The sequence below is a fragment of the Glandiceps talaboti genome, chromosome 12 (assembly GCF_964340395.1).
Source record: "Glandiceps talaboti chromosome 12, keGlaTala1.1, whole genome shotgun sequence".
Taxonomy (NCBI): Eukaryota; Metazoa; Hemichordata; class Enteropneusta; family Spengelidae; genus Glandiceps; species Glandiceps talaboti.
In genome coordinates this window covers 10860541-10875444 of record NC_135560.1, presented here as the reverse complement: position 1 = coordinate 10875444, position 14904 = coordinate 10860541, and the positions used below count along the sequence as shown (strand labels likewise).

General features: G+C 35.4%; 1 protein-coding gene across 1 annotated transcript in view; it reads left to right on the top strand.

Annotated features, from left to right (window-relative positions):
* Positions 1 to 14451, top strand: part of LOC144443563 (arrestin domain-containing protein 3-like) — a 39984-nt gene extending 25533 nt beyond the window's left edge. Inside the window, exons 3-9 of the mRNA XM_078133094.1 lie at positions 5520 to 5598; positions 6869 to 7016; positions 9629 to 9731; positions 10348 to 10604; positions 11030 to 11228; positions 11716 to 11873; positions 12694 to 14451. Coding sequence (XP_077989220.1) covers positions 5520 to 5598; positions 6869 to 7016; positions 9629 to 9731; positions 10348 to 10604; positions 11030 to 11228; positions 11716 to 11873; positions 12694 to 12756 — 1007 coding nt within the window. The 3' untranslated portion in view covers positions 12757 to 14451. The remainder of the gene's footprint in view (positions 1 to 5519; positions 5599 to 6868; positions 7017 to 9628; positions 9732 to 10347; positions 10605 to 11029; positions 11229 to 11715; positions 11874 to 12693) is intronic.
* Positions 14452 to 14904: the final 453 nt, after the last annotated feature.

Sequence of the window (14904 nt, the reverse complement as noted above, 5' to 3'; positions counted from 1 at the left end):
TTCATGTGAATCAGACAAAATGCTTGAATTATTTTTGTTTGGGATGAGCGTTTAAAGAGTGTACATATTGACAAATTTTTCCGTCAACTTTTCTATGTGACGATGAACTTTGAGGCTTGACTTCCTGTCAGACAATTTCATGTAGATATGTTATCTGAAGACTTAGCAAGCAAAATTCACATTTTTGTTGATTTTTGTGTCCAAGGAGTATTTCACCAAGTCAGTGTCAAAGGAAACTGTTTTATCGTGTGATTATTGCACTCAATATTATAGACAATGTTATATTGATAACCCAACCGAATACCGAATTGACCGATTACCTAAAACAGCAAATGACATTTCATAGCGTACAGAGAAATTACTTTGCTATGAAATGCTGTGTGAGGTATAAGACTGATAGCAAAAATGGCAAAAAAATAGCAAAAAAAAAAAAGGTCCTAGAATAATTTCGTAATTTCCTATACATTCATCCATAATATAATGAGCTCCACTTGAATACTTGGAGAAGTCTAATAGATTTTTAATGAACATGTACTTTACTGAAAGAGGAATGCGAGGGAGAAAAGCTATTTAGTAGAAAATTAATCTCACAGAGTAATTTTATCATATTACTTCACGTATGCCACATGCAATTATGGAGAAAGATATACTTGAAATTTTCTCTCATATATTTACACAGGTATAGTCATGCCCATAAGTAAATACTTGTCGTTTACAAGTCACCATTTGACCAGACATTGTTCTACTTATGAGTGAGTGTTCATAGCACTGTTACACTAGGTGATCATCAGACGTTTTGCAATATATAATCACTAATCTGTGTACTCAGTCAATTAATTTTAGTATATATACGAGTTCAAACAGGTAAGGTTTCGTGTGGGGCAAGGTTTACATGTGACGTGGCAGTATGAATGACAACACAAGGAACACAAGCCATCGAGGTCAATGTCAGATTAGGGTTAAAATTTGGGTTATCGGAGAACAGTTGTCTGACAGCAAACAAAAGATTGATCCTATCAAGTCCTTATGGCTCCACTGATAAATGTAGCGTTAAAGGGAGAACCTGGGATGGAATCATGGGCCTTTAAAGATCAGGTGACAGTCTTGAGAATTTGCAAATATAACACACACACAGGAAGTTTCAACCACACATTTCTGGTAATACATGGCTTTTTTTGAAAATGAGTTAAAAAAATTATTTTGTCAAGAACTTATTCTAAACGATCATGAAAATGCCTTAATTTCAAACAACCTCTTAGAATATTAAATAAAGATCTGCTTTACAGTGGTGTAAATTGGGTATCTCTGAACTTGTGAAGGAAACTGAAAATAACTAGATTTCACACTTTCAAATACTATATGATCCTCCCCACACAAACATATGTTGTAATACATCACTTAGATTTATGAATAGTACCGTAGTATTGTTAATGTATTGGGTATGCTGTATGTCCCAATGGACACATCTTATTTACACATGACATGCTATAAATCACAAGTAAAGTATCCTGCCTGTTGTGCTATGGAAAACAATATGCAATAGAAACTTGGGTTTAGAACATCAATAGAAGCACTTGCTGCGGGTCTGAAAATGTGATTGTCAGCAGTATAGACTGTAAATAGTTCAGCAAGATGGTCCTGTCATTGTCTAGATGTACATGTAAAATTGTCCCGGGCATGATCCTTGATATACTAATTTGGGTTTTGAAATATGATTTTTAGCACAACTAAACTGAGGTTTAGTTTATACATGTAGTGCTTTAGACATTGAGAAGTGTCTGTCTCTCTCTCTGTGTCTCTGTGTCTCTCTCTCTCTCTGTCTCTGTCTCTCACTGTCTGTCTCTCTGTCTCTCTCTCTGTCTCTCTCTCTCTGTCTCTCTCTCTCTCCCTCTCTCTCTCTCTCTCTCTCTCTCTCTCTCTCTCTCTCTCTCTCTCTCTCTCTCTCTCTCTCTCTCTCTCTCTCTCTCTCTCTCTCTCTCTCCATGTGAATGTGGGTAATCATCCCACATGTTAGTCATGTAAAGTTGAAAAACCACCAGATCAATTGGCTGTGATTATTTGATGGTGATTTTCCTTACAAGAGTGAGTTTATATCTATATGGGTAATTGTTCAATCAAAATGATCTCTCTAATGAGTGTGTGATTTGAATAAAAATGATTGGAGGGGGGGGGGGGGGGGGTTCACACTCAAAACAATTGGTAAATGTTCTGAAACTGAATAGATGATTCTAGGGATGTATAGATGAAGAATTGTTCAAGACATAATGACCCATGGTTGATATGCAAATTAAGGTGAAAAGAATATGATTTTCAATCGAAAGATTGAGACATAAACTCAAATATTTTGGGTGCATTTGGATCTACAAAATACAAGAGTTGGTCAGCAGGCCTAAACTTAAATTTCAGAGTGGATCTTTTACATTTGATTTGGATGCATGACTTCATATTTAGATGTAATTTCTAAGTTACAAAATCTTCTAATTTATCTACGTGACTGATATGTAGTAAGCAAAACAGGAAAAAATGAGTCTGCAGCAATCATATTAACGCACCCAAAAATAAGTGTTTGATGACCATGGGAAGTATGATTATTTTATTTTTAGTCAGATATGCTACAAATTCATTGATGCAGTTTGAATCATGGTTATAATGAAATCCAGTGATGCCCTAGTAACCTTTTACTGTTTTAAAAGACAAATAGGCTTATTTTACATGTTCCCTCAACCTTATTAAATATTGACTTTACTAGTTTGTGGTTAATGTCCCGAAATAAAAATACGTCGTTTCAATTCTGAAAATACCTGACCAGACCATACCTCTATTTGCTTTCATTGAATAGCAATTCCAAGGAAGGTATTAATATTTTACAGGTTTGACCTAATCTTGAATGTCAATGGCTTTCAATAGAGACAGTTTCATTTGTATTCATTCAAAAATATTGACTCAGAGGTATATTAAAAATAAAAGTCAAAATTAATTCAAACAGTCTGATGAGTACGTTACAGCAATATTTTCGTCTAACATCACGATACTGGATAATTTCTTGGTGAAGTCATTATGCAAATACATGGGCGGATTTTTAGTAAAGGACAACCTTTGGTATTTACAAAATTGTTAGTACTTATATTGTAACATATTTAGATGAAGTATTAAAGTAGTAATTCAGATAAGCGCATCATAATTTTTCACGTATTTTCATTCACTGGATTATTGTATTGGCATGGTTTTACATACCATAGTCGAATATACATGATTGAGATAGCTGTGAAGAAAAACTCTAAAAGCTATACATGCCAAAAATCTTGTATGAGCAGAACAACATATTTTCACAAAAGGGTTATTTGTTCAAATGTTTGAAGTTAATTATTTATTTATTTATTTATTTATTTATTTATTTATTTATTTATTTATTGAGCTTTGGTATCAGACAGGCAGTCTACACAGATGATGAACACAAATGTGGGCCCCAAAACAAATGTATAAACGTAACAAAAGAAGTCAGTATGAAACTAACGTTAGAAAAATGCTTTCAATAAAACCGTCACTATAGGTTTCGTAGTGAAGTGAATTTATGAGAAAATATACATACAAGTTATTATTTGAAAATCAAAATATGAAAGTGCTTTGTCTTCGTCATCTATAATCATTAAGATAAAGGTATAACTCTGAATTAAGAGACACAGGATATCATTTATCATTCCTTATATACACCTGTACTGTATATAGGGCAAAGTAATTGTATCTGCACTGGTAGCACATTGCATTAACCTCAAAAACTTGACCATGACATACAAACAGCATCCATTAATCAAACAGCAGCCTGCTCATGTGTACAAACAATAATTCATTTTTGCTTTATTGGCCTATAAATTTGGATTCTATAATAGTTGTCATGGCTACACTGCAGGACCCACAATATAAAAAACAGCCTGTAGGACCCACAACATTAAAACAGCCTGTAGGACTCACAACATAGAAACAGCCTGTAGGAACCACAACATTAAAACAGTCTCTAGGACCCACAATATAAAAACAGCCTGTAGGAACCACAACATAGAAACAGCCTGTAGTACCCACAACATTAAAACAGTCTCTAGGACCCACAATATAAAAACAGCCTGTAGGAACCACAACATTAAAACTGCTTTTAGAATCCACAACATTAAAACAGCCTGTATGACCCACAATATGAAAACAGCCTGAAGGACCCACAATATGAAAAATAGCCTATAGGACCCACAATATAAAAACAGCCTGTAGGACCCACAACATTAAAACAGCCTGTATGACCCACAATATGAAAAATAGCCTATAGGACCCACAACATTAAAACAGCCTGTAGGACCCACAACATTAAAACAGCCTGTATGACCCACAATATGAAAACAGCCTGTAGGACCCACAATATGAAAACAGCCTGAAGGACCCACAATATGAAAAATAGCCTATAGGACCCACAACATTAAAACAGCCTGTAGGACCCACAACATTAAAACAGCATGTATGACCACAACATAAAAACAGCCTGTAGGAACCACAACATTAAAACTGCCATTAGAATCCACAACATTAAAACAGCCTGTAGGACCACAATATAGATACAGCCTGTAGGACCCACAACATTAAAACAGCCTGTAGGACCCACAACATAAAAAACAGTCTGAAGGACCCACAACATTAAAACAGCCTGTAGGACCCACAACATTAAAACAGCCTGTAGGAACCACAACATTAAAACAGCCTGTAGGACCCACAACATTAAAACAGCCTGTAGGACTCACAACATTAAAACAGCCTGTAGGACCCACAATATGAAAACAGCCTGTAGGACCCACAACATTAAAACAGCCTGTAGGACCCACAATATAAAAACAGCCTGTATGACCCACCAGATAAAGACATCACTTGTAAATTATCACAGTGGGCTAAAACACTAATGCATTGTTGCAAAATTCTGTATTTCTTTATACACAAGCATGGATAATATTATATATTTACTGCCCCAATATAGATGTCTGCCCCTGAGATACATGTATGATAGTAAACCACCCGACAGGAGGAGAGCATGCATGGCATAACCGCTAGATTTTAAGGAGCAAACACCCATATTTGGGGATTGTAATATTTTTATGCTGTCCGAACATTTATAATGATAAGGAATGTATGATATGCATAAAGATTTTACAAAGAGTGAGATTGGGGTAAATGTGATGTCATCACCACAGGTTTTCCCATAAATCCTTGTAGGAAATTCCCAAAATGGTGGAACACATTGCAGTTAGGACTTCAATATTTCAAAGGTGAATAAGTTTACATCGTAATACCGAGGTGCTGTTTTATCACCCAAAATCATATGTAAGTTGGTAGTAGTAGTAGTAGTCAATGCAAGTGTACTAAATGCAGAAATAAGCTTGATTGGACTCTTCCTTGCGAAGTATTGTCATCTGAGAAAAGAGCTTACAAAGTCAGTTCGTACCACTTTAACTCTAGTTTGTGTAATTTGATGTCTTTAATTCCAGATGAAAATGAAGAAGGTGTTAATTCCACCTTAAGGTCTGGTAGGCATGAATTGCCATTTCGATTTCAAATACCAATCGGGTGAGTGAACACAATCACATTATTTTTTGTGACACCTTCACACTTCTCTGCCGTTCTGTCACTTAAATTAACATCCACACAGTTTCGATTTAAAAAGCTTCAAATCTATGAATGCTTGAAGATTTTCAGTAGGGTTTCGCTCAGTATTGCATTCTGCAGTGGTTTTACCATCAGTAAGCTTCAGTGAAGAATCTCGATAGAATATTTGATATATGGTTTCCTGATTCATATTTCATAACATATGCAAGCAGTTCTCCTGGTACGTTTGCGTAGTTTCCTGGAACCCTATTGAATACCACTCATTGTAAATAGTGGCTATCAAATTTTAAGTACCCTGAAAGGTGAACAGTATGACATTTTTGTAATATTCCTAGAAACTTCTCAATAAAATCATGAAATAATCAGTATCTTGAAATTACAAAATTAAATTAGGGTTTTTTGGATTTTTTGAATTCATTTTAGAATGAAATATAATTGTTTTCACTGGAATCAAAATTTGCATTAGTGTCAATATCTGTATGTTACGGGACAATCGCACAATGTCACACAAGCTCAATAAACGAACTTAGGACAAAACCTCCTCCCTCTAAGTGAATGTTCACAAGTGTGACATGGACACATTTATATGATGTTAACCATGGTGAAAATTGTAGCAGTCACACCACTACTATACAATCGATGCAATGTAAAAACATGATGGTAAACACATTAAAATTCTACTGAAAACCAAGCACCATATGTCACATTAGAAGAACATTTTAATCAACTTATCAACATCTCAGTAGTAATACAGAACCTGTAATTGTGTCATTGAAGGCGCAGAAATTTTCAAAATTTGGTTAGAAATGCGAAAATTAAGTTTAGCAATGGCATTGATTTCCCCCCCCCCTCCCCCCTTGTGTGACATTGTGCAAGCGTCGCTAACATAAACAGGCTTACCTCAAAAATTAATATGGATACTATGAAAATTTTTGAACAAATTAAAATTATTTGCTGATGTCTCGTCATCATCAGGGATGTTCGACCCTGGGCAGCCTGTTGTCACGTGTCTCACTCAAAATACATGAAACAAGTTGAACAATAGACTGAACCAGTCAATGCCGCCCTACTGTTGACTCGGTCTAATTACATCAACATCCAGTGACAGCTTATATCAACATGTCACTATAATAATTTTAGTTTGTATTAGTGTTAGCTTGTAGATAATCTTTTGTGCCATTGTTGTAAGTGAAATATAATGAACACCGAATTCCATTTGATGATTTCCTAGGAGAGTTGCGACTTCCTTTGAAGGGAAATATGGCCGTGTGAGATACTGGTTGAAAGCTGAAATTGACAAACCATGGGCATTTAATAGTCGGACAAAGAAGGCGTTTACTGTCATAGATCACATTGATATTAACACACCGTCATTATTGGTAAGTCTGTTTATAAATCATCACTGTTCTCTGTCATTGTGATGATATATGATAAATAATAGCTGCTATTATGTATTAGACCTCACAAAAAAAATTGCGTGGTTCCGATTATGCTCAAGTTTACAATACTTGGGGTAGGTAGATTTTTTTATTATATTTTTTATATATTTTTTTTTCGTATGTGAGTGTCTAGTTCAGGTAGTTCTGTTTTCTGTTGTTTTCCGTATAGTCTCTGTGTTATTGGTTTCTTCTCATGAGATGTACAGCTATTACAGATTGGAAGACCAGTTTTATAATGTTGTTAAGTTGATTTCAGTTTTTGCATCTACTATTTCATGCAAGACTTCACAATTTTTGCAATTTTATTATTTTTTTCTTCGAATACATAAAAAAGTGTTTCGGGTTGGTGTGAAAAACTAGATGGAGTCAGGTACCCAGAACCAAAACAATATTTTGCTTAGGCCTAAGTTATATATAGAATATTTGTATAAATTAGGACTTCGTTTTAAGAATTAGTTTGTAGGTTTATCTAGTATCTAGTAGTTAGTGGTTTTAGTGTCACTGGTCCTGATCCAAACATTAACATCTTGAATATTTGTACTGTATTGAGGACGAGTATCATTTCTTAGCAATTTGTCCGTTCTACAAGGATCTTCGTTAAGAAATGTTACCAAGGTGGTTTTGTTAGCACAACTGAACTTGTTCAGTAGTGCTATAGGGATCGCCCGGCGTCTGTCTGTCTGTGTGTGTGTGTGTGTGGATGTGTGTGTGTGTGTGTGTGTGTAAACAACTTAAAGTCAAAAACCGCTGAACCGATTGCCACGATATTTGGTGGGTCCATTACTTTGGGTGTCTAGTTGGGAAATTGTTCAAATCAAAATGATCGCATCACAGGTGTGTGATTTGGGTCAAAAAATGTGATTTTTGGTCAAAAAACTTAAACTCAGAAACTTCTGGGCAGATTGGTGCGAAATTCGGTGGGAACATTCTTAAGGGGGTGTAAAGTAAGATTTGTTCATGACGGGATGATTCCATCAGTGATATGCAAATTAGGGCTAAAAATGTGTCTTTTTGGTTAAAAATCTATAATTCTAAAACTACTGAGCAGATTGGGCTGAAATTTAATGGGAATGTATCTAGGGATGTATGGACGAAGAAATATTAAGCATACCATGATTCCATGAGTGATATGCAAATTAGGTGTAAAAATGTTCATTTTTGGTCAAAAACTTATATCTCAAAAAGTACTTGGTCAATTAGTCAGAAACTTGGCGAGATGTTTCTGAAACTGTTATTCTGCAGATTTTCTTAAAAACATTTTGACAAAATTGGCCCTAGCGACCATGACCACGCCCTTTAGCAACAACCAAATGGCAGTATATTTTGGTCAAATAACAACATCATCTGGTAAGCAAGTGAGTAAACATTCAAAAAATGTATGCAAATACCCTAGCAACCATGACCACGCCCATAGCAACAGCCAAACGGTGGTGTATTTCACAAAGATAACAACAGGGTTTAATAGATAATTGAATAAACATCCAAAAAATGTATGTAAATTTGCATAGCAACAAGACCACGCCCATAACAACAGCCAAATAATCACGTATATTGCAAAGATAACAACTGGAATAGAAAGACAGACGAATAAACATTCAAAAAATGTATGCAAATACCCTAGTAACCATGACCATGCCCATAGCAACAGTCAAACGGTGGTGTATTTCACAAAGATAACAACAAGGGTTTAATAGACAATTGAATAAACATTCAAAAAATGTATGTAAATTTTCCTAACAACATGACCACGCCCATAGCAACAGCCAAATGATAGCATTTATCGTAAAGATAGCAACATGGTTGGATAGGCAACTGGATAGTTATTCAGCAAATAAACACCTATTGTTAGCATAGACTAGCATATGGATAAACATTTTTAAAAACTACAGTTGTGCTACAACGCCGTTGGCGGTATTTTTTAAACCCTTCCTATGATAAGTTCATTTCACTTTTGAATTCAGATAATATAACTAATCTAATAATTTAGCTTCATTTATTCATTTTGCAATGAAAAATAGAGAGGAATTTCCCTCTATGAACTGAAACGTTTGTATTATTGTTTGCTCTTTGGGCCTGTGGCGTTATTGTTCTGAAATAAACTGATTGATTGATTGATTGATTGATTGATTGATTGATTGATTGATTGATTGATTGATTGATTGATTGATTGATTGATTGAACATCTTGAATATATAGCAAACCTTAAAATTGTACGCACAGTTTCAGTAGATGTGGTAATCTGTAAGATACGCCATGCTATCAGCCAGCCTTCACAAAAGCCTGACAGTGATAGGGCTAAACAACACATATACCATACAGTCTATAGATGTAGATGCAATTCTCCAGTTCATGCATTCTTGATGAATTTTCTTTTCATGTGTTTTTATTATTCAGTAGTACAAAGAGATTTGATTGCACCTCAAAAATAATATTATCTTGTTTATACCATTCAACTATAAATGTTATTGAGGCCAACATATAAACTGAAAACAATTCATGTATACATAGTCTCAAACATCTTGCTATAAATACATCTCACGTTTCAATATTAGACTCCTGTAGGAGGTGATAAAGAGAAGACAGTATGTTGTTGGTTTTGTACCTCAGGTCCAATTACTATGAGTGCAAGAACAGATAGGAAAGGATACTGTCCAGGTATGTACATCTTTTATCAGGATCTTAGTAGGGGGTGAGGGAAGCGGTAAATTGTAGACAGGGTGTGCCAAACATCTACATCTATCAATTTCTCAATGTTTTTTTTTCTGCAAAAAAGGGATCCATGACTAAGGTACATTGATTAATTGATTGATTGGTTGGATCGATCGATTGATTGACTGATTGGTACAGCAAATTACCTATTTCTAATGACTTTTTTTTCTATGAAAAAGATCCCGTGACTAAGTATACATGAACACTGTAGACCCATAACTAAGGATATTTCTACTGGCCATTGGGACACTAGACAAGGTTTTTACCTTGAACATGATCACCTACCTTGACAATTACAATGGTAGATGTTATAGTTTGGCAGGGACAATTTTTTTAATTTTTAAAGCCAGTTTGATCTTTTAATCAATAAGGTTTTGAGACATTCCTTGAATGTGGAATAGGTCTACAGTGTAATTAACCCCACATTTAGGAAATTTTTGGACAAAAAAAAAATGGATTCGTGTTGGGGGATTTTTGTGAAAGTGTGACCCGGTCAATATTGGTGACACATCCCCATTCACCTTCCTATAGAAAATTTTAATACGCATTTCATCTTTTGCAGGAGAATCAATTGCAATAACTGCTGAATTTGAAAATTACTCACAGCGAAGAATCACTCCCAAAGCATCACTTTATCAGCGGACAGTGTTTTATGCTGGAGGAAAGTCCCGGTCTGTGCGCAACAGTGTGGCAAATGTTCAGGGGGAGGCAATACCTGCTGGTAGAATTGCCAGGTGGGAGAGTAAGCTGTTGAAAATACCAGCTGTCACTCCCTCGTTGGTAAATTGTGGAATCATCAAAGTTGAATACATTTTAACAGTAAGTAAAGGGTATCAGGAATGTAAACTTGACATGGTCAAAATTTGTAATGTCACTGATTGATGTATTACAGTAATGAAATTACAGCATGAAAGAAAGCAGACAGCGCCCTCTCTCAGCTGAACCTCAGACTATCTCTTATTATGGAAAGATCATTATAGATAGAAATAGATGTGATTGATAGTGATAGAACACTATCGTGTAGTTGAGTTGTATGAAATGTGCAAGCCACATTCATCATATCTATGTAATATTTTGAGTCATATTATCATCATCAATGTAATAATAAGGTTGATGAAATTGGTACATATATTAATTATGCAAATTAACCAAGTCATATGCAAGTTACTTCACATGCATCCATCATATTCATAACATGAGCTATGATATAACTATTCCATTTTTTCATCCACTTTTGTTTTCAGATATATTTAGACATCTCTGGTGCTATGAATCTGTATCTACATTTACCGATAGTTGTAGGTACCGTACCACTAAGAGCCCCACCATATAGTCAGTGTGATCCCCTGGCAGCACTAGGTGATGTATACTTACATCTAGCTACAAGGAGAGGAATGATAGCACCATTACCAGTAACACCAATCCTTCCACCTCTCAATGAAGGTAAACTATCAGTACAGTAATTGTCATGTTATTCCCATTATCAGATAAATATGAGCAAATTTTCACCTGTGTGACGTCAAACTGGACTGATCAAAAACCCAAATCACCCCTGTTGTACCGAACTTTTCTCTCTCTGGACTGTTCAAAATGAAGCTTGCTTCTGCCATTGTATGGTACGATCACATTTTCGTACTAAACTGAGCACTTTCAAAACTGGTAAATGCATGACTTTACTTTACGTACATCTTTCAGTATGAGTCTGATTTTGACTTGCCACTCATGCAGTCAGCATACCAGCAAGAAGAGACTGTGTAAACTGCTGGAACTTTCCACTAGGATCACATGAAGTCTACTGGACCAATCAGAATCAGCCACATTGTCTGATCACGCATTAATATCATGCAACCTAAGGTAACTCATAGATCAGATACTGAGGGCATATGTCAATTCCATGACAGTAATATCTATGTTGGTATGTTGTTTGCAGCACCTCCAAGTTATGCAGAGTGTGTTTTTGGTGCCACTGATATCAGAGATAGCGAAGATAATCAGTATACAGTTGGAGATACTATGTTTACGCCAATGTACACTTATGTACATGATTACAGATTCTTGCCTCAAATACCACCTCCTGAATATTCAAGGGTAAGTTGATACCCTCCTCCTTTATAATAGTATTCTTTGATGGTTGACCTCATCTCTGTAGTATTCAATGGCAGTTGACCCCCATCTCTGTAATATTCAATGGCAGTTGACCGCCACTTATATAGTATATTTAAAGGTAAGGGTAGTTGACCTCCACCTCTGTAGTATTCCATGTCAGCTGACCTCCACTTCTATAGTATTCAATAGTAGGTTGAACTTCACCTGTATAGTATTCGTTGGCAAATGACCTTCATCTCTATTTTACTCAATGGCAGTTGACCTCCATTTCTATAGTATTCAGTGGTAGTTGACCTCCACTTCCAATAGTATTTAAGGGTAAGTTGAACTCCACCTATATAGTATTCAGTGGCAGTTGACCTTCAACCTATAGTATTCAGTGGCAGTTGACCTCCACTTTGAATAGTATTCAAGGGTAAGTTGAACTTCACCTGTATAGTATTAAGTGGCAATTGACCTTCATCTCTATGTATTCAGTGGCAGTTGACCTCCACCTCCATAGTATTCAGTGGCAGTTGACCTCCACTTCCAATAGTATTCAGGGTAAGGTGAACTCCCACCTGTATAGTATTCAGTGGCAGTTGACCTCCACCTCCATAGTATTCAGTGGCAGTTGACCGTCATCTCTATAGTATTCAGTGGCCGTTGACATCCACTTCTGTATTCCATGGCAATTGCCCTCTATATCCATAATATTCAGTGGCGACTGACCATTACATTTATATTCATTGGTGACTAAGATATAACAATTTTAAACTGAATTTTTTGTGTCAAATTTTTTTTCTCATTTTGTTATTGACAGGAGGATCCTAATCAGATTTCCATAGAAACGCAGACAGACAATAACCAACAGGCCACTTCATGAGGGTAGCTGAAAATTGGTAGTGTTTTACAATAATGGGACCAGATGTAGTGTCGAGTAGTATCTGAGTTCATCTTTTCTAATGTAGATGGAATGATCCTGTACGGCCAACTTCTTTACCGCTATCTTTCCAGTTGAACCAGGCATGATTTTATGAACTTGGAATTGTAAAATCACTTCATGTGTGCTGTACTTGAACTGATGTCCAAACCACAGTGAAAGGTCAGAGTTGAAAGGTCAAATACAGGTCACCAATAGCAGATTGTGTCTTCACAATCTGCATAGTCTTAACTGTCTGCTAGAGAGCTTTAAAAAAAAAGCAAGAAACTATCTTTTTGATAGTTAAGACAGTTCTTTAGTAGAAGTATCTACAGAAATGGTCTCAAATTTTTATACTTAATGTGAAAATAGTGACTTTTTCATCTAAATTCTGATCAAGGGGTGGTTAGTTAATTGACAGAAATGAATGGGTATAAATGTCAGCTTCTTATCGCCATTACTTGCGACTCTTTGAATGAAGTCATTTTACAGTCTTTGTGTGGCTGTAATATTGTCAGACGTTATTTATGAAGTAGAAGGTCAGTCTGTCCAAGCCTTCCCACACAGACTATCATCAACCAAAAGTTATGTTGTAAATGACAAGATTTCAAATTGTATGGCTTTGGGCTTGAGTGTGTGAATTAAGGTTTAATTCATTTTGAAAATTCAATCAGAACTTAAACTTTGACCATGTTCACAATTTCTCACTCGGTTTTTCTGCATCCGTAAAAAATGCATCAATTGTGAAAAGCTGGTTGTGTGAAAATATCAAGATTATAAATCTAAGATAATGGACACCTTACGATACCAAATTATGTCATGATTATTAAATCCGCTGCATATTTCAAGAATTTTTTTTTTTGATACATCCACAGATTCTTTTACTCTGTGATGAAAAATTTACGTTGTCTTTGAAGGTCACAGGGTTATGAGGTCAAAGTTGAAATTAAAAGTTTCAAGTGTCCTTAAATGTATTGTGGGCAGCTATATATAGCTCAAACTTGCCGGTACTTCAAAAAGTAAAACCGTCAGTAGAAAAATGCAATGATGTCACTAGGACTTATCAACAATTGACTTCAAAATTAATGAAAATACAATCTCGTTATGGAAAGAATTCAGAAGTGGAAAATTTATGATGGATTTGGAAGCTTGAAATTTATTTTTTTAATTTTTTTTATTGTGGTACATTTTGTCACATTTGTGCTATAGAGTGGTATATCTATGGTTAAGTGTGTCCTTGTCGTAGTAATCATTTATTGCCAAATTATTACACCCTCCATTTGGAAATATAGTAAAATACAACAAAATGCACTCATTGAACGTTCGATTGTATACATATTATAGAATCTGAGTAATGATGACTGCAAATAAAAAGGAATTTGAATTCAAATCAAACTTTTTGAGAAAGCCTGCTGAGGTCCAATAAAGTTAGTTGGACAAATTCAAGCAGCTTTTGGACTCCTTAACTGTTTTTGAAAATGAACACTTGAATTATTCTTTAAAAAATGTGGTCACGGTAAGCATCATATTAACTCTGTCTGACTGAGTTGGATTTTCAAGGAGTGAAAGATCTTCATGTTATAGAGATATCTTTTTTAATTATGCTGGCATGCAAGAGAGTACTGCTGAGACAAGACTAAAGACTTTTTCAAACACTAGAGGGCAGCAGACACATGAAATCATGAAACTCCAAACATGACTTGATGGTAATGATGTAACTAGTGATGCCTTAATGAAGTCATTGTTGTTATAGACTACTGCATTCAATTTTGAGAGAGATACTAAATGCTTAAATCAATAAGAATACGATGCTAATATTTTTAATGAATCTGTGATTAAAATTTTAGCACTAACTCAGATTTCAGAATCACCTAAAATATCAAGGATATGTACTTCAAATTTCAGAAAGCAGTATTATTTTGTGTCAGTGTGTGTGATAAAGTTTGGGAAACTCAGTGACAGAATCGGGATAATCAGATAAAACTTGCATAGATTCCTATACTTTGCATATGAGTTTGGTTTGGAACTATGGTAAACAGCCTGGGGAACCAGTGTTTTTGCTAAGGTTTGGAACCATGGTAACAGAGGAGAGAGAAAATCTGGTAAAATTGC